The sequence below is a fragment of the Chlorocebus sabaeus genome, chromosome 2 (genome assembly GCF_047675955.1).
Source record: "Chlorocebus sabaeus isolate Y175 chromosome 2, mChlSab1.0.hap1, whole genome shotgun sequence".
Lineage (NCBI taxonomy): Eukaryota > Metazoa > Chordata > Mammalia > Primates > Cercopithecidae > Chlorocebus > Chlorocebus sabaeus.
In genome coordinates, this window is record NC_132905.1 from 90,423,468 (window position 1) to 90,443,582 (window position 20,115).

The 20,115-nt window shown below is 41.2% G+C and overlaps 1 protein-coding gene across 1 annotated transcript in view; it reads left to right on the plus strand.

Annotated features, from left to right (window-relative positions):
* The window catches only part of MORC3 (MORC family CW-type zinc finger 3), a 54,932-nt gene extending 35,582 nt beyond the window's left edge, over positions 1 to 19,350 (plus strand). Inside the window, exons 11-17 of the mRNA XM_007967611.3 lie at positions 2,048 to 2,170; positions 2,275 to 2,349; positions 4,254 to 4,299; positions 6,215 to 6,381; positions 11,110 to 11,998; positions 15,108 to 15,265; positions 17,855 to 19,350. Coding sequence (XP_007965802.1) covers positions 2,048 to 2,170; positions 2,275 to 2,349; positions 4,254 to 4,299; positions 6,215 to 6,381; positions 11,110 to 11,998; positions 15,108 to 15,265; positions 17,855 to 18,008 — 1,612 coding nt within the window. The 3' untranslated portion in view covers positions 18,009 to 19,350. The remainder of the gene's footprint in view (positions 1 to 2,047; positions 2,171 to 2,274; positions 2,350 to 4,253; positions 4,300 to 6,214; positions 6,382 to 11,109; positions 11,999 to 15,107; positions 15,266 to 17,854) is intronic.
* The last annotated feature ends 765 nt before the right edge of the window (positions 19,351 to 20,115 follow it).

The window sequence follows — 20,115 nt, forward strand, 5'->3', positions numbered from 1 at the left end:
TGTCCAGGCTGGTCTAGAACACCTGACCTCAGGTGATCCGCCCGCCTTGGCCTCCCAAAGTGCTGGGATTACAGGTGTGAGCCACTGCACTCAGCCTGTTTTGAAGTTTTTTATGAATATCTAAATACTTTTTTCAAAGCTAGATTTTAAAAAGCAGGCCAGGTGCGGTGGCTCACACCTGTAATCCCAGCACTTTGGGAGGCTGAGGTGGGCGGCTCACTTGAGGTCTGGAGTTTGAGACCATCCTGACCAACATGGTAAAACCCCGCCTCTACTAAAAATACAAAAATTAGCCGGGCGTGGTGGTGCACACCACTAGTCCCAGCTACTTGGGAGGCTGAGGCAGGAGAATAGCTTGAACCCGGGAGGCAGAGCTTGCAATGAGCCGAGATTGCACCATTGCACTCCGGCCTGGGCAAAAAGAGTGAAACTCTGTCTCAAAAAAAATAAATAAATAAAATGCAATAAAACTAGATTTAAAAAGCTATTGACATTAAGGTGAAGTTTTCGTATGTAAAATAAGTCTACATAGGCTGGATCCAGTGGGTCATGCCTGTAATCCTAAGGCAGAATGATTACTTGAACCCAGGAATTGGAGACCAGCCTGGGCAATGTGGTAAGACCTATCTCTTAAAAAAAAATAATAATAATAATAAAGTAGAAGCAAAAAAAAAAAAAAAAGAAGAAGAAGAATATATACAAGTTCTTTACAGGAATTATTTTAATTTTTTTTTTTTTTTTTAGACGGAATCTCTCTCTTGTCGCCCAGGCTGGAGTGCAGTGGCGCGATCTAGCTCACTGCAAACTCCACCTCCTGGGTTCATGCCATTCTCCTGCCTCAGTCTCTCCGAGTAGCTGGGACTACAGGCACCCGCCACCACGCCTGGCTAATTTTTTGTATTTTTAGGAGAGACGGAGTTTCACCATGTTAGCCAGGATAGTCTCGATCTTCTGACCTTGTGATCCACCCGCCTTGGCCTCCCAAGGTGCTGGGATTACAGGCGTGAGCCACCGTGCCCAGCTGTGACTTTTAAATGAGAAAAATATGAAAGCATTTTATAAACTAGAAGTATACTAATTTTTAGTTATTTAGAAATATAGAGGTCAAAAGTGTCTGATTGAAAGTTACTTAAATTATAACCACAGAATTCTGTTTTCTGGACTTCAGTGATTTATTATGCTAATAAATACAGTATAGTGTGTACAGACATTGTAGACACTAAACAACAAAGTTCAGGGCAAGGCATTTGGAATATTAAGTTATTATGGAAAAAATTTAATGCTATTAAGACATTTAAGTCACATTGTTCAAATTGGCTTGTGACTTTTAATCTTTTGAAGGTAACCAAAATGGTTGTGTTTTATTTTTTGAGAGATAGGGTCTTACTATGTTGCCCAGGTTGGCCTCATACTCCTGTGCTCAAGCAGTCCTCATACTCCTGTGCTGAAGCAGTCCTCCAACCTCAGCCTCCTGAGTATCAGAGACTAAGGTGTATGCCACCACACCTGACTCAAAATAGTTGTTTTTAAAATTTATTTCTAAAAGAAATCTTGTAGAGACAGGGTCTCACTGTGTTGCCTAGGCTGGTCCCAAACTCTTGGGCCCAAGCAACCCTCCTGCTTTGGCCTCCCAAAATACAAATTACAGGCATGAGCCACTGTGCCTTGCTTTTTTTTTTTTTTTTTTTTTTTGATCACCCTGTAGCCTAGGCTGGAGTACAGTAGTGTGATTGCAAACTCTGCCTCCTGGGCTCAAGCAATCCTCCAACCTCAGCCTCTTGAGTAGTAGGTGCACATTACCACGCCCAGTTAATTTTTGTGTTTTTTGTAGAGACAGGGTTTTACCATGTTGTCCAGGCTGGTCTCTAACTCCTGGGATTATAGGAATGAGCCATTGCACCCAGCGTAATTTTGAAAGAGTTAATGTCATAATTTTTAGGAAAGGAATTCAATAACGGCATCTTGTGGTAGAAATGACATGGAACATCTGATGCAGTATTTAAAGTCCATATTTCTGTGTTAATATTTTGTTCTTGTTTTGGGACAGGAAGCGTCCTGATCAGACATGGGTTCAGTGTGATGCCTGTTTAAAGTGGCGGAAATTACCTGATGGCATGGATCAACTTCCTGAAAAATGGTATTGCTCCAATAACCCTGACCCACAGTTCAGGTACCATAGAGTTGGTAGTACCCTTTTTGGAAAGATGGAAAGTTGTTCACAATGTATGGATAGGCGCTGGTGACATGTTATTCCTATGTGATTTTTCTGAATAGAAATTGTGAGGTTCCAGAAGAACCTGAAGATGAGGATTTGGTACATCCCACTTATGAAAAAACCTACAAAAAGACGTGAGTGTTGTAGTGATGTATGGTGGGTAATAATGCCCAGATCATGAACATTGATGCCTTGGCAACATTAGTTGATGCTTCTCCAAGGTAAAGCTCGTGTAACGGAAAAAGTTTATAATGTGGAGTGTGTAATATCAAGGGCTTTAAAAACAAAAACTTATGCTCTGAATACCTGCTGTTTCTTTCATGCTTATTGCCGCCATATGTGCCAGATGTTTTGTGTAAGAGCAGTCTGCTGTTTTGAGCTGTACACAGAGGAATCATTAGTGAATACCGCCCCATTCAAGCTTATAGAGAAGGTTTAACAGAAGAGGTGAGACGTGAATTTTACCAGTTAGGTGTTGGTGAGTGCTATAGAAGCTCTGGTCCAGTCCTGTAAGGAAGCTCATAGGGAGAGTGGTTCTGTCTGGTGGGTGGGAGAGCAGAAATAGATCAGGAAACTTCACGAAGGAGGTCATTTTTGTAATAGGCCTTGAAGGATGGGAACGATGAGAATGTACAGGGAACAAACATTTGCTCAGTTTAGCTACAGTATGTGAATGGGAATAATGGAAAATGAATGTGGTACTTTGGGAGGTTGAGGCGGGTGGATCAGCTGAGGTCAGGAGTTCGAGACCAGCCTGGCCAACATGGTGAAACCCCATCTCTACCAAAAATACAAATCTCTACCAAAACCCCGTCTCTACCAAAAATACAAGCCGAGTGTGGTGGCGGGTGCCTATAATCCTAGCTACTTGGGAGGCTGAGGCAGGAGAATTGTTTGAACCCTGGGGGGCAGAGGTTGCAGTGAGCCAAGATCATGCCACTGCACTCCAGTTTGGGCAACAAGAGTGAGACTCCATCTTAAAAAAAAAAGAAAGAAAATGGAGGCGGGACAGATGCTGAATAAGGATAGTCAGCCAGTGGAGACTTCATGCTAATCTACCACACACAGAAGGCCAAGTTACTGAGCCTTTCAGATGGCTTTGATTTGTAGTGTACTATTCTTTAATGAAATCCAGCAATAGTATTAGAAGTATAGAAACCCATGTGGGCCCGGTGTGGTGGCTCACACCTGTAATCCCAATACTTTGGGAGACTGAGGTGGGTGGATCACTTGAGGTCAGGAGTTTGAGACCAGTCTGGCCAACATGGTGACATCCGTCTCTAGTAAAAATACAAAAATTAGCTGGGTGTGGTGGCATGTGCTGTAATCCCAGCTACTCAGGAGGCTGAGGCAGGAGAATCGCTTGAACCCAGGAGGCAGAGGTTGCAGTGAGTTGAGCATACCATTGCACTCCAGCCTGGGCGACCGAGCGAAACTCTGTCTCAAAAAAAAAAAAAAAAAAGCCAGGCATGGTGGCTCACCTCTGTAATCCCAGCACTTTGGGAGGCCGAGGTGGGTGGATCAGTAGTTCAACACCAGCCTGGCCAACATGGTGAAACCCTGTCTCTACTAAAAATACAAAAATTACCTGAGTGTGGTGGTGGGTGCCTGTAATCCCAGCTACTTGGGAGGCTGAGGCAGGAGAATCGCTTGAACCTGGAAGGCAGAGGTTGCAGTGAGCTGAGATTGCACCACTGCACACCAGCCTGGGGAAGACTCCCTCTCAAAAATAAATAAATAAATAACCTATGTGATGTTCTAGTTCAAAAGTCTGTGATTCTGGACTGAGTTATCTGGTCTTAGTGGAGAAAAAAACACCAAAGATCTGCAGTTTATACCCATGAGGATGGAAAAATTCAGGCTGAAATTAGGGTGCTACCGAGATAAAAGGTAGAAAATATTTCCCAAAGGGCTTACTGCTGATTATATTGAAATAGATGCAGAGTTCAGAGTACCTTAGTAACTACATAAATGTCAGGTATATCGTTGGGAAATGGGATTAAGAAATAACAACATGTTTTTCATCTTTATTTTAAAGCAACAAGGAAAAATTCAGGATCAGACAACCGGAAATGATCCCTCGGGTAATTAAGCCTTCATTTTTTTTTTTTTTTTTTTTTTTAAATAGTGATTGGGACTGGGTGTCGTGGCTGACACCTGTAATCCCAGCATTTTGGGAGGCTGAGGCAGGTGGATCACCTGAGGTCAGGATTCAAGACCAGCCCGGCCAACATGGTGAAACCCTGTCTCTACTAAAAATACAAAAATTAGCTGGATGTGGTAGCACATGCCTGTAGTTCCAGCTACTTGGGAGGCTGACACAGGAGAATTGCTTGAACCTGGGAGGCGGAGGTTGCAGTGAGAGAGATTGGTGCCATTGCACTCTAGCCTGGGCCACAGAGCGAGACTCCATCTCAAAAAATAAAATACATAAAATAGAGATGGAGTCTCACTATGTTGACCAGGCTGGTCTTGAACTCCTGGCCTCGAGTAATCCTCCCATCTCAGCCTCCCAGAGTGCTGGGCTTACAGGTGTGAGCCACCACACTTGTCCAAACTTTCCATTTTGTAGCTGTGTCTTATACTGTGTGATGCTTAGTTTAATCAGTAGTGAATGTTAAAGTTTAATACATATCAAAGGGATTTGGTTTATTTAGTTCATTTTCTTCTCTTCTCTTGTACTTCTCCTTGCCCACCTTTCCAACTCTTTCTAATCCAACATCATTCAAACCATTAGTTTTATTGTTTAGTTGGGTATCTTCTGAGGAAAGGGAAACAAACTTTTAAAAATTGTACTGTTAGATAAGCAGTTAAGGAAAACGTCCCAGGAACACCCAGGAAGCCATATTCTAGTCCTAACCTGGACAAAAACCATAGTGTTTTTCCCAGTGTCGACTTCTGTGCCTGGCTTCTGTCTTCTGTCTTAATACTTACTGTGTTAAAGAGCTTTGGTTGAGTATAGATGCTCCTAGGCTTACCATAGAGTTATATCCTAATAAGCTTCTTATAAGTTGAAAATGTTTTTGGCCAGCCGTGGTGGCTCATGCCTGTGTTCCCAGCACTTTTGGAGGGCGAGGTGGGCGGATCACTTGAGGCCAGAAGTTAGAGACCAGCCTGGGCAGTATGGCAATACCCTGTCTCTACTAAAAATATAAAAAATAACTGAGCATGGTGGCAGGCGCTTGTAATCCCAGCTGCTCAGGAGGCTGAAGCATAAGAATTGCTTAAACCCGGGTGGTGGAGGTTTCAATGAGCCAAGATTGCACCACTGCACTCCATCCTGGGGAACAGACTGAGACTCTGCCTCAAAAAAACAAAAAACACACCCCAAAAACACAGAAAATATTGTTATCCAAAATGTATTTAATACGTTTAACCTATTGAATATCATAGCTTCGCCTAGCCTACCTTAATTGTGCTCAGAACTCTTATATTAGCCTACATTGGACCGTCATCTAACAGTCTGTTTTATCATAAAGTGTTGAGTATCTCATGAACTTTATTGAATACTGAAAGTGAAAAACAAAACCAAAATGATTGCTTGAGTACTCAAAGTACAGTTTCTGCTGAATGGGTATTGCTTTTGCACCATCATAAAGTTGATGCCATTGTAAATCGGGCCATCTGAATACAAGTAGGCGGTTGTGCTTCTTGCTTGAGAAGTTTGGGTCTTGATAAGTCCAGCAGCAAAGAGGTCACCACATGGTAAATCTTTTTGGCTTTGTGGGCCACATAAAGTCTCTGTTGCATCTTTTTTGTTTTGTTGCTTTGTTTCTTCACATCTTTTAAAAATACAAAGCCATTCTTAGCCTACTGGCAGGCTGGATTTAGTTCATGGGTTGACTTGTTGAGTCCTGTTATATAGCACAAGGAATTTACATGTTTAGAATTGTTTTTCTGTCTTCTGGGATAAAGGGGAAAAGGAAGATTATATCTTGTGTTTTGGGCATGTCACACTAGAAATAGTTCCTTTGAGATGATGATTTTTCCCTCCAACAGATTAATGCTGAACTGTTGTTTCGGCCAACTGCTCTTTCAACTCCAAGCTTTTCTTCTCCTAAGGAAAGTGTTCCAAGAAGACATCTTTCAGAAGGAACAAATTCTTATGCGACAAGACTTCTAAATAATCATCAAGTTTCACCCCAGTCTGAACCTGAGAGCAACAGGTCAGTGGCTAAGATTGGTTTTCCATTTGGGGAATATTAAACAGAACCTTTACTTGACACTTCTATGACAGTGATGCAGTTCAGGATCATTGTAGGTTACATTGTGAATTGTAGGTTCCATGAATGTGAAAATCTTAAGGACAAATTGTCTTGCTTTTATTGTCTAAACTTAAGCTAAACCCTACTTCTGCCACCTGTTAAATGAGTTAAAAAGTATTAATTGACCAGCCTGGCCAACATGGTGAAACCCTGTCTCTACTAAAAATACAAAAAAATTAACCAGGCATGGTGGCGGGCTCCTGTAATCCCAGCTACTCCAGAGGCTGAGGTGGAGGCTGAGGCTGTACTCCAGCCTGGGTAACAAGAGGGAAACTCCGCCTCAAAAAAAAAAAAAGTATTAATTGTATTGATTGTAGAGCTTGATCAGATTGTCACCTCTTTGAACTTCTATATAGTATGACAATTCCTGCTTTTAAGATGATCAGGACTTAAAAAAAAAAAGTGAAGCAGGCCAGGCGCAGTGGTTCACGCCTGTAATCCCAGCACTTTGGGAGGCCGAGGCAGGTGGATCATTTGAGGTCAGGAGTTCAAGACCAGCCTGGCCAACATGGTGAAACCCCGTCTCTGCTAAAAATACAAAAATTAGATGGGCATGGTGGTACATGCCTGTAATTCTAGTTACTTGAGAGCCTGAGGCAGGAGAATCGCTTGAACCTGGGAGGCGGGGGTTGTAGTGAGCCGAGATCAAGCCAGTGCACTCCAGCCTGGGTGACAGAGCGAGAGACTGTCTCAAAAAAAAAAAAAAAAGAAAAAAAGTGAAGCAATTAATAGTACGACACTATAGTGACCTGGAAGTCCTTTGCAACACCTGTGGCACACTGTAGGCACTTAATTTGTTGGAGGAGTGGAAGGAGAAGGAAAGGACAAAAAGAAAGTGATACATGAATTGAATAGTCAGCCATCTTGACTGGATTGATCAGCGAAGGCTTTGTGATGAGGTGGTACTTAGGTTGGTTCCTGAAGTTCTGAAAACAGTAGTCTTGTAGATGGCCTCTTCCAAGTTAATAGAATGAAGAAAAGTGAAGAAGAATGAACATGATGTCTACAAACTAGTGGATCAGACTGACACTATACTGGTGTTTGTTATTCAAAGAGGAACATTGAAACAAGCTTCTCTAATGGGGGCAGATTTTTTTGAGATGTTTTGTAGCTTTTATCAAATTCTCAAAGGAATTTTTGACCCCAAGGAAGATTATAAATAACTAACTGCCTTTATGCATGTATAAATCAAAAAGGGCATATTCTAGAATAGTTTGCTCTTTATTTATTTTTTTGAGTCAGAGTTTCGCTTTTGTTGCCCAAGCTGGAGTGCAGTGGTGCCATCTCAACTCACTGCAACCTCTGACTCCTGGTTCAAGCGATTGTCCTGCCTCAGCCTCCTGAGTAGCTGACATTACAGGCACATGCCACCATGCCCAGCTAATTTTTTGTATTTTTAGTAGAGACAGGGTCTCACCATGTTAGCCAGGATAGTCTCGAACTCCTGACCTCAGGTGATCCGCCCGCCTTGGCCTCCCAAAGTGCTAGGATTACAGGTGTGAACCACAGCACCTGGCCAGTTTGCTCTTTATAACCTGTGTATTGGACACTCATTTTGGAGCTGGATTGCTACTTTATTAAGAACTCATATTTTACAGGTCTCCTTAATATTTTTGGTTTTTCTTTGTAAGGATGGTTTTATAGTTTACAGATAAGAGATTAAAAGTATTTTTAATGATTTTAACTTTTAGATTCAGGGCACATGCAGGTTTGTTACATGAGTGTATGGCATGATCCTGAGGTTTGGAGTATGAATGATACCATCACCCCGCTATTGAGCATAGTACCCAATGTGTAGTTTTTTAGCCCTGCCCACTTCCCTTCCTCTCTCCCAACTCTAGTAGTTCCTAGTGTCTGTGGTTCCCATCTTTATGTCCATGTGTACCTAGCACTTAGCACCCACTTGCAAGTGAGAACATGCAGTATTTGGTTTTCTGTTCCTGCATTAATTCGCTTAGGATAAAGACCTCCAGCTGCATCCATGTTGTGGCAAAGGACATTATTTCATTCTTTTTTATGGCTGCAAAGAAAATTTTTTAAAAGTTGGCTGTCATCGAAATGGAAGACAAGAGTAAAGAGGGAAATTTTTGATTAAACAATTTTTTTTTTTTTTTTTTTTTTTGAAGCAGAGTCTTGCTGTGTCACCCAGCCTGGAGTGCAGTGGCATAATCTCAGTTTACTGCAACCTCTGCCTCTTGGGTTCAAGCAATTCCCCTGCCTCAGCCTCCCAAGTAGCTGGGACTACAAATGTACACCACCACGCCCTGCTAATTTTTTGTATTTTAGTAGAGATGGGGTTTCACCGTATTGCCCAGGCTGGTCTCAAACTCCTGAGCTCAGGCAGTCTGCCCGCCTTGGCCTCCCAAAGTGCTGGGATTACAGGCGTGAGCCACTGTGCCCGACCTATTAAACAGTTTTCAAAGCCATATTTATTCTCAAATTTAGAAACCAAAGTTTGTGGAAAGGGTGTATCTAAACTAAGTCTTAGGAAATACAAATAGGAATTAGCTTGGTAAGAAAAATAATAGAGTAACTCCAAATTAAACAGGGCAGAGTAAGCAAAAAGTAGTTGATACAGCAAACCAGCGGAAGCTGAAACCTAAGGCTACTGGAGGATGGTAGAAACCAGTTTACTCCACAGGTCTCTAGAAAGTCTCCTAACTTGGAAGCACTGGGGACTGCTGAAGGTGGAAGATAGATAGGGGCGAGAACCAGAGGCTTGGTTGGAAATTTAAAGTCGAGACTTCTTCCCAACCTGTGAAGTCTGGCGAGTGCTCTTTTTCTGCCTCTGTCAGAAGATAGGGGATTTACTTTATGGAGCATTTTTTACTGCTGAAGATGTAGATGAGCCATTGTTTTAAAACAGAGTAAGTAAGGGAAAGTTTGGATACTGAATGGTGAGAAATTCACCCCCCCTCCTCACTGTGCTCCAAGAGAGAAGCCCTAAATGATGATGGCAGTTTGAGCACCCTTTGAATCACAAGCTCAGCCCTCACTGCTGCTAGTCAGTTTCACTCTTAGGTATACACAGATAGCCGTTTGCTGTCACATGGGACAGCAAACGGAAACAAAGGGAACAGAAGAAAACATTGTGAAATGTATTGGCAGAAAGTGGTGTGGACTTGAATAAATAAATCATTTAGAACGAAGCTTAACAGTTGGAAGACAGAGAAAGAAGAAAAGATACAGTATCTGTGCTAGAAAGCCACTATATGAATAAGGGAGTTTCAGAATGGGAAGTAGGCACTGGTGGTGGTGGTATGGTGTAGTAAACATAGCTGCCTTCCAGAATGGGAAATCATACCAGAAAAACTGCATTTCCACTAGCTACAGAGCATAATGTCTAGAAAGAGAGCCACTCAGAGACATAGGATCATGACATTTTTTAACACAGGGAATAAAAGATTTTTTCAGAAAGAAACAGATTATATACGTGCAAGAGATAAGGAATTAGGCAGAAACACTTGAATGGCAGATGAAAATGGAATGATGCTTTTAAATTTCTGAGAAAATAATTTTTCAACTTGGAAGCCTGTATAACAGTTAAGCTAGCAATAGACTTGAGAGGGAAATAAAGATGTTTTCATCATGCAAAACTTGGCATTTGTTATGTTCTGTGTACCCTTCATTAAGATGCTGTTGCAGGCTGTGCTCCTTGTGAGACAGTCTAAAGAGGAGGAAATCCTTCCTGAGATCTAGGAGGTCTCATAAAAGGCCCAAATAGCAAACCAGTACAAATATTCTTCCAAGTGTGGAAAAAGGCAATCAAATGGTGATAAATAAATGTGAACAGTGCACATATTAACATGAATGAACAGGAAATGATGCAAATGAGGAAACTGGGACAATTTTTAATTCAGATAAAATTGTTTCATATGGAAGGATAAATACTGGTTTGTTTTATGGCTTAAAACAAACTGATAAAATTTTACTGATAAAAATTATTATGGGCAAATGAAAATGGTGATGCCATTCCCCGCGCTGAAGAACACAAAGAAGGGGCTGTGGGGTGGGTAGCGTTCTGTTCTGAAAATGTATACATTGAAATGCCTGGAGGTCGTCAGATGCAGAGATGTTTGGCAGTAAATAGATCTGGTACTTCAAAAAGATCTCAGTAGTCCATTGTCTTCATCTGTAAAAGGAGAAAATAATCTCTACTTCATTAAATCAGTGGTTGCTACTATACAATGTGTCACTTTAAAAAATGAGCCTGGATATTTCTTAGTATTTCAAAACTTACAAGCTGGGCGCAGTGGCTCATGCGTCTAATCCCAGCACTTTGGGAGGCTGAGGTGGACTGATTGCTTGACTTGAGATCAGCCTGGCCAACATGGGGAAACCCCGTCTCTATTAAAAATATAAAAATTAGCTGGACATGGTGGCGGGTGCCTGTAATCCCAGCTCCTTAGGAGACTGAGGCAGGAGAGTCACTTGAACCTGGGAGGCAGAGGTTGCAGTGAGCCGAAACTATGCCATTGCACTCTAGCCTGGGCGATAGAGTGAAGCTCCATCTCAAAAAACAAACAAAAAAATTGTTGTAATACTGCATTTATTAGAATGATTACTTCAAGGTCATCTATTTTGTCCGTATTTTATAATCTTATATTTTATATATAAAATTTTTTTCAGCCTGAAACGGAGACTTTCTACTCGTTCCTCAATTTTGAATGCAAAGAATCGGAAATTGAGTAGTCAGTTTGAAAATTCAGTTTATAAAGGTGATGACGATGACGAAGATGTCATCATCTTAGAAGAAAACAGTACCCCCAAACCTGCAGTAGATCATGATATTGATATGAAATCAGAACAGAGTCATGTTGAGCAAGGTGGTGTTCAGGTCGAGCTTGTGGGTGACAGTGAACCTTGTGGCCAGACTGGTTCAACCAGCACCTCGTCATCCCGATGCGACCAAGGAAATACTGCAGCTACCCAGACTGAAGTACCGAGTTTAGTTGTTAAAAAAGAAGAAACCGTTGAAGACGAGATAGACGTAAGAAATGATGCAGTGATTCAGCCCTCCTGTGTAGAAGCTGAAGCAAAGATACATGAAACCCAGGAAACTGCTGATAAATCTGCAGATGATGCAGGCTGCCAATTACAAGAACTGAGAAACCAGCTACTCCTTGTCACCGAGGAGAAAGAGAATTATAAAAGACAGTGTCATATGTTTACTGATCAAGTCAAAATGTTACAACAGAGGATACTAGAAATGAATGACAAGTATGTTAAGAAAGAAACTTGCCATCAGTCCACTGAAACCGATGCTGTATTTTTACTTGAAAGTATTAATGGCAAATCTGAAAGTCCAGACCATATGGTATCTCAGTATCAGCAAGCTTTGGAAGAAATAGAAAGGCTGAAAAAACAATGTAGTGCTTTGCAACATGTAAAGGCTGAATGCAGCCAGTGTTCCAATAATGAGAGTAAAAGTGAAATGGATGAGATGGCCGTGCAGCTTGACGATGTGTTTAGACAACTGGACAAATGCAGTATTGAGAGGGACCAGTATAAAAATGAGGTAAGTTATATCATCCAACATGTAGTCGTGGAGTCCAGGGCCATTTAAACCTTAAGAAGCTGCCAGTTGGCTGGGGGCGGTGGCTCATGCCTGTAATCCCACCACTTGGGGAGGCCAAGGCGGGTGGGTCACTTGATAACAGGAGTTCGAGACCAGCCTAGACAACGTGGTGAAACCCTGTCTCTACTAAAATACAAAAATTAGCCAGGCGTGGTGGCAGGCGCCTATAGTCCCAACTGCTTGGGAAGCCGAGGCAGGAGAATCACTTGAACCTGGGAGGCAGAGGCTGCCATGAGCCAAGATTGCACGACCACACTCCAGCCTGGGCAACAGAGCGAGACTCTGTCTCCAAAAAGAAAAAAAGAAAAAAAAAAACAACTACCAATTGCTAGATTGGAATACTTTCACTTAAAAATAATTATGTTTTTATTGAGTGTCTGTTATTCTACTGGTTCTCACCTGAGGAGAGGGTTTCCTGGAGGCATATGGAAATGTGTTAGGGGCATTTTTGGTTCTTTCAATGTCTTGAGATGTGCATTCCTGAAAAATAATGGGGGTAGCCAGGTATGGTAAATATCCTGTTCAGAATACCAATATTAACTTAATATCTCATTAATACAGTTAATCATGTTCTTTCTTTTTTGGGCATCAATTCTACTTTTAAGTATAGTTAATATTTTAGTTATGGAGTCATTCATTTTTCTAGATTATGTCTTTCAAGATTCCTGAGAGAAATTGACTTATCCCTTTTAAAATCTTGATTGATATATACGTGTGTGTGTGTGTGTGTGTGTATATATATATATATATATTTTTTTTTTTTTGAGACAAGGTGTCACTCTGTTGCCCAGGCTGGAGTGCAGTGGCCCGATCTCGAGTCACTGCAGCCTCCACCTCCCGAGTTCAGGCAATTCTGCCTCAGCGTCCCCAGTAGCTGAGATTACAGCGCATGCAACCATGCCTGGCTAATTTTTGTATTTTTAGTAGAGACAGGGTTTCACCATGCTGGCCAGGCTGATCTCGAACTCCTGACGTCAAGTGATCCACCCACATTGGCCTCCCAAAGTGTTGGGATGACAGGCATGAGCCCCCGTGTCTGGCCTGAATTGCTTATGTTCTGACTATCAGTGCTGAGTCATCTGGCTAAAGGGTGCCTGGGAAATGCAGTCTTTATGTGTGGGTTCTTTTACTGAAGAAAGGAGGAGAAAAACGAAAAATACCGATAGACAAATGATAAGTGTCAGTAGCCTCTTCATATGCCCCCACTTCAAATTCAGGTAGCTCCTTTTAATCTATTTTATACATTTTTGTGTGTGAGGCTTTTTTTTTTTGAGACAGAGTCTTGCTCTGTCGCCCAGGCTGGAATGCAGTGGCGTGATCTCGGCTCACTGCAAGCTCCGCCTCCCGGGTTCATGCCATTCTCCTGCCTCAGCCTCCCAAGTAGCCGGGACTATAGGCGCCCACCACCACGCCCAGCTAATTTTGTTTTGTATTTTTTAGTAGAGACGGGGTTTCGCCGTGTTAACCAGGATGGTCTCTATCTGACTTCGTGATCTGCCCTCCTTGGCCTCCCAAAGTGCTGGGATTACAGGTGTGAGCTACCACGCCCGGCCGTGTGTGAGGCTTTTGAAAGGATTTTCCGGCCAGGTGCACTGGCTCACACCTGTAATCCCAGCACTTTAGGAGGCTGAGGCGGGCAGATCACCTGAGGTCAGGAGTTCGAGACCAGCTGACCAACATGGAGAAACCCTGTCTGTACTAAAAATACAAAATTAGCCGGATATGGTGGCACATGCCTGTAATCCCAGCTACTCAAGAGGCTGAAGCAGGAGAATCGCTGGAACCCGGGAGGCGGAGGTTGTGGTCAGCCAAAATCGTGCCATTGCACTCCAGCCTGGGCAACAAGAACGAAACTCTGCCTCAAAAAAAGAAAAGAGAGGATTTTCCTGCTAAAGAGTTTGGGAACCATGATGTGGTGCTGTGCTGTCTTTTCCTTGGTACTAGTGCTGCTCATGCAAACACTAATCTTGATGCCTTGGCTCAGGAGCTGAATGACAAAATGCAGATGCTCCTCAACTTATGGTGTCAGTCCTGGAAAACCCATCATAGGTTGGAAATAGCATTAACTCCAAAATTCATTTAATGACAGCCAAGCTCCCAAAATCTTAGCCTAGTCTAACCTACCTTTAAAGTGCTCAGAACACTTGTATTAGCCTACATTTGGGCAAAATCATCTTAACACAAAGTCTGATTTATCACAACATACTGAGTATTTCATGTAATGTATTGAATCTGTCTGAAAACGAGAAACAGAATGGTTGTATTGGTATGCAAAGTGCGGTTTCTATAGAATGCGTGTAACTTTTACACCATCATAAAGTTGGAAAATCATAAAGTCAAACCGTTGTAAGTCAGGGACCATCTGTTTATAAAAAGCATAAACTCGCTATTGTAACTTAATTATAAGTTGATGAGTGTGCAAGAAATAAAAGCCACTGTGACATTAACATAATTTAGGCATTAGTGTCTTGGTTTTTCTGTTTTTTGTTTTTTGGTTTTTTTTTTTGAGGCGGAGCTTTGCTCTTGTTGCCCAGGCTGAAGTGCAGTGGTGTGATCTCAGCTCACTGCAACCTCTACCTCCTGGGTTCAAGCAATTTTCCTGTCTCAGCCTCCCGAGTAACTGGGATTACAGGTGCCTGCCACCACACCTGGCTAATTTTGTATTTTTTGTAGAGATGGAGTTTCTCCTCGTTAGTCAGGCTGGTCTTAAACTCCTGACCTCAGGTGATCCGCCCATGTCAGCCTCCCAAAGTGCTGGGATTACAGGTGTGAGCCACCGTGCTGGCTGGTTTTTCATTTTCTAGGTATCACTTTTTTTTAAATCAAGTGGTAATATGTTGTATTCTGTCCATGTAAAAAGATGGAGAAGTGAAGCTGTAAACGAATGAAGCTTTGTTTATAGAAAACTACTGGTTTTTCTTTGTGTATTTGTTTTTTGATAGTTGATAATGTTATCAAGCAGGTTCTTTATATTTCTTAGCTTGAAATTTCACTTTGCCATTAGCATTTTTAAGTTTTGCAGATAAAGTTCATTTATATTTTTTGTTAGGTTGAATTGCTGGAAATGGAAAAATCACAAATCCGTTCACAGTGTGAAGAACTCAAAACTGAAGTTGAACAGTTAAAATCTACAAATCAACAGACAGCAACAGATGTTTCAACATCAAGTAACATTGAGGAGTCTGTAAATTATATGGATGGGGAAAGGTAATATTAAATGAGGCGTTTTTGTGGGGCTGCAATTATGGTTAGGATACTATTTACTTTTATCTGCTAGCACCCGTCAGTCAGATAGATACTGTTCTGTCAGAAGAAATTATTGATTGTCTGCTGTGACCCTGGTGTTATATGATAGATACAAAAGAAGTGACACTTCATTATCTTTCCTTTCCAGTTTCTGACTGTTTAGGTTCTATTTAAGTGGAGTAGGAATTTAGAAGGAATAAAGCATTTGATTGGTCAGAGTGGTTTTAGAATGTTTTTTGAAGGAAAATAAAAATGGGCACGATATTGAAGAATAGGGGGAATTTGGCCATGAGTAGAAGACACGAGACTGTTACTGAAATTCACTCCTTCAACCTATTTTTCTTTTATTGTCGTACTTGGTACCATTTCTTTATGGCTTGCTGTCCTTATTTCACGATATGCTCTCTGTAATCTTTTAGGAAATCACAAAATTACTAAAAATTGCCATAGTACAGATGATATTAGGAAGAAGTCCTATTAAAACAAGTAGGCCAGGTGTGGTGGCTCACACCTATAAACTCAGCACTTTGGGAGGCTGAGTTGGGCGGATTACCTGAGGTCAGGAGTTCAAGACCAGCCTGGCCAACATGGTGAAACTCTGTCTCTACTAAAAGTACAAAATTTAGCTGGGCGTGGTGGCAGGTGCCTGTAGTCCCAGCTACTTGGGAGGCTCAGGCAGGAGAATCACTTGAACCCAGGAGGTGGAGGTTGCAGTGAGCCAAGATTGCACCACTGCAGTCCAGCCTGGGTGACAGAGCAAGACTCCGTCTCAAAACCAGGCACGGTGCCTCATGCCTGTAATCCCAGCACTTTGGGAGGCCAAGGTGGGTGGGTCACTTGAGGTCAGGAGTTCGAGACCAGCCTGACCAACATGGTGAAACCCTGTCTCTACTAAAAAAATTAGCTTGGCATGGTGGTGCACACCTGTAATCCCAGCTACTTGGGAGGCTGAGGCAGGAGAATCACTTGAACCTGGGAGAAGGAGGTTGCAGTGAGCCAAGATCGCGCCACCACACTCTGACCTTGGCAACAAGAGCAAAACTCCATCTCAAAAAAAAAAAATAAAAGCTGGCATGGGAACGATTAAAGTATTTTCAAAGGTCTAGTGGACTCTTACCGCAAAAGCTCACAAAACGAACATGCTCAAAATCGCATTTTCTGCATTGTCAGCTTAAGGCAGAACATCTTGATCCCTTCATAGATTTGCACTTGAGAAAAATCAGTATCTAAATTAAATATGGACTTACTATATTGTAGTGGGATGGGGAACAAGAACAACTGTAACACTCATTTTATGTGTTCGCCATAATATTTGAAACAAAAGCTGCCTTACAGTTTAGGTGTTTATTGCTTAAATACTTTTGGGCATTTTAATAAAAGTCTAGAATGCTGATATTCATAAACTTGGAAGGCATAAGTATCTTAATCTAGGGCTTCTGGACTGTTTTCAGAAAACCATTGTTCTCTGTAAATGCATAGTAACTTAATGTAATAGGATCAGAGCAGTCCTGCAATTATTATTATTATTTTTTTTTTGGAGACAGAGTCCTGATCTGTCGCCCAGGCTGGAATGCAGTTGCATAATCTCGGCTTACTGCAACCTCTGCCTCCCAGGTTCAAGCAAATTCTCCTGCCTCAGCCTCACCAGTAGCTGGGACTACAGGTGTGCGCCACCACGCCCAGCTACATTTTGTATTTTTAGTGGGAGATGGGGTTTCACCATTTTGGTCAGGCTGGTCTTGAACTCCTGACCTCAGGTGATCTGCCCGCCTCAGCCTCCCAAAGTGCTGGGATTACAGACGTGAGCCACTGTGCTTAGCCTAAAAAAAACTTCTTTCACATTGTTTAACACAACGTTTTGCAAGCTTGTTTGACCACAGAATCTCTTATACAACTATGAATATCTTATAGAACATGTTTTAGATAATTGCGGCTTAGCATGGTGGTTCATACCTGTAATCCCAGCACTCTGAGGTGGGCAGAATGCTTGATTGAGCCCAGGAGTTTGAGACCAGCCTGGGCAATATAGTGAAACCCCATTACTACAAATAATAATTTAAAAAAATTAGCCGGGCGTGGTGGTGTGGGCCTGTGCTTCCCGCTACTCGGGAGGCTGAGGTGGGATAATTGCACGAACCCTGGAGAGCAGTGGTGCCATTGCAGCTCACTGCAGCCTTGACCTCCTGGGCTCAGGTGATCCCCCACCTTACCCTCTTGAGAAGCTGGGACTATAGGTGCCACCACCAAGCCCAGCTAATACTTTGTGTTTTTAGTAGAGTCAGGGTTTCACCATGTTGGCCAGGCTGGCCTCAAACTCCTGGGCTCCAGCGATCTCCCTCCTTGGCTTCACAAAGTGCTGGGAATACAGGCATGAGCAAGTGCACCTGGCTGATAAAAGTAAATTGAGTTCTCTAGGGGAGGTTTTGCTTTTCTTTTTGTTTAATTGTATATTATTCTACAGAGATTTGATTTTGGTATTTTACTTTTTAAGGTCTACATGAATATTAACTTGTAATGCTCATCTAATAAGTTACATATTTATATTTGCAGCCTCAAACTCCGATCTCTTCGAGTTAACGTAGGACAACTGCTGGCCATGATTGTGCCTGATCTTGATCTTCAGCAAGTGAATTACGATGTTGATGTAGTTGATGAGATTTTAGGACAAGTTGTTGAACAAATGAGTGAAATCAGTAGTACTTAAAGTATATATTATGTAAGATAAGAAGATATTTGCTCAATTCTTTTGGTTGTACAGCTTTTAAAATATAAGTATGTTTGTTTTATAGATATGATAGGCAACAGACTGCAAACCATAATCTTTACTGTATTCTATGCATTCAAATGTGGTCACAGATGTTGTGGACACATTATCAGATGTTTTGAAATACCTGTGAATTGTTGGCATTGAGCAGCTGAAGCTAAGTCATGACTCTGTTTGGAATGTAAATATTTGTAATTAAGCCTGCACATATTTTTTTATTGCCCTACAGTACTGAAGTGTTTTTCACCAAGAGCTTTTCAGGTTGCCCCTAAGCTTTGTGCAATTTTTTCTGGTTCCCCAAAGTGTATTTTTCTCTAAGTCGAGGGCTATGCCATAATACAAATGGAAATGTTACCTTTGATTTTCTTATAAAGGAGTTTATTAAATAGGATTTTTAAATAATGTAGTAACACTCCTGATACAACTCTGGTTATAAGTGAATTGAGCATTAATGTTTCTTTTGTATAAATTCCTATCCTGAAATATTTTATTCATGGAAATAAGGTAAGCAAAAACCAACTCCATTTTGCCAGAATTTTCTTGTGCTGAGATTGCCGATCACGGTTAAACACAAAGTGTTTTTATGGAACAAAGAAACAGTCTTTAACAGAAAAAAGGTATTGAAATATTAAATGGCCACCAAGTTTACTTTGAAGCCCATTTTTGGCTGTTTAGTCAGCGTGAAGTGGGCATGATAATTTTTTAATATTTCTTTTTGTGAAATTTCCTGTACAGCCTTTTGTAGGATTACTACAGGTTAATGTGAGTTGAGGAAGAGAGTCTTTCTCGAACAATACTACATACCTTTTATTATATTACAAACCTAAGTGTTTTATATCCTGGAGTCAAGGAACAAATTTCCTTAGGATTATAGTATTACATGCCATAAAATACTATGCTTTATTGGTCCCATGTTTTGTGCAATTTTAAAGAGATGGCTTTCTATTAAGTATAAACTGTGTATATATAAGAACCATATTTTCCACAACTAAAATGTGCATTATTTTTTCCAAAGTTTTATCATTGCTATTTATTTTTACCTTTGTTTTTGAACATTCAATCCATTCATTTTGTATGTATGCTTAATACATGTCTGTCATATACAATACTGAATTTTTACTGTATAGTAATTCTGGAAAGAGCAAATAAATGAAGATTGTTTTTATTTGCCTGATAAAGTAATTGAAAGTGTATTTTTGGTATGAAGCTGGTTTTCTGTCACAATTGTAATTTCCCAAATTTTAAAATATCTTGTAATAAAATAAAAATATATGATGGCTAACTGTTCAGATACTACTTTTAAAGAATTAATATTAACCTTAAATTATTTTAAAACTAAAAATGTATTCATTAGACCCTCAACTGGAGCTCATTTTAACTACTTTAATTGCAGGTTATTTTTTGAAGACTGTTTCTATTAAGACTGAGGCTGAGCTGCTCTTTCCTCAGAGTATGTGTATTCTGTTTTCAAAAGCCTTTTCTCAGCCCGGCGCGGTGACTCACGCCTGTAATCCCATGACTTTGGGAGGCTGAGGCGGTCGGATCACCTGAGGTCGGGAGTTCGAGACCAGCCGGACTAACATGGAGAAATCCTGTCTCTGCTAAAAATACAAAAATTAGCCAGACATGGTGGCACATGCTTGTACTCCCAGCTACTCAGGAGGCTGAGGCAGGAGAATCACTTGAACCCGGGAGGTGGAGGTTGCGGTGAGCCAAGATTGCACCATTGCACTCCAGCCTGGGCAACAAAAGCGAAACTCCGTCTTAAAAAAAAAAAAAAAAAAGACTTTTCATTGTGTAAGTCATTTACTCTAGAGAAACGTTGCCTAAATAATAGCAGCTATGTAAATCATGTGTAAGTTTTGTGAATATCTAATTCATGCAGTGGTTCTTTTTGGAATTTGCTATTTTTCCCTTCCTTTTGGCCAGCTTCTGTATGTATTCTTGCAAAAATATTTCCTGTGGCTATCTGGCTTGATGGGAAAATTAATCATGGGATTAGTAAGAGAAACTTGCTTGCTAAATTGATTCTTTGGAAGCACTTAGA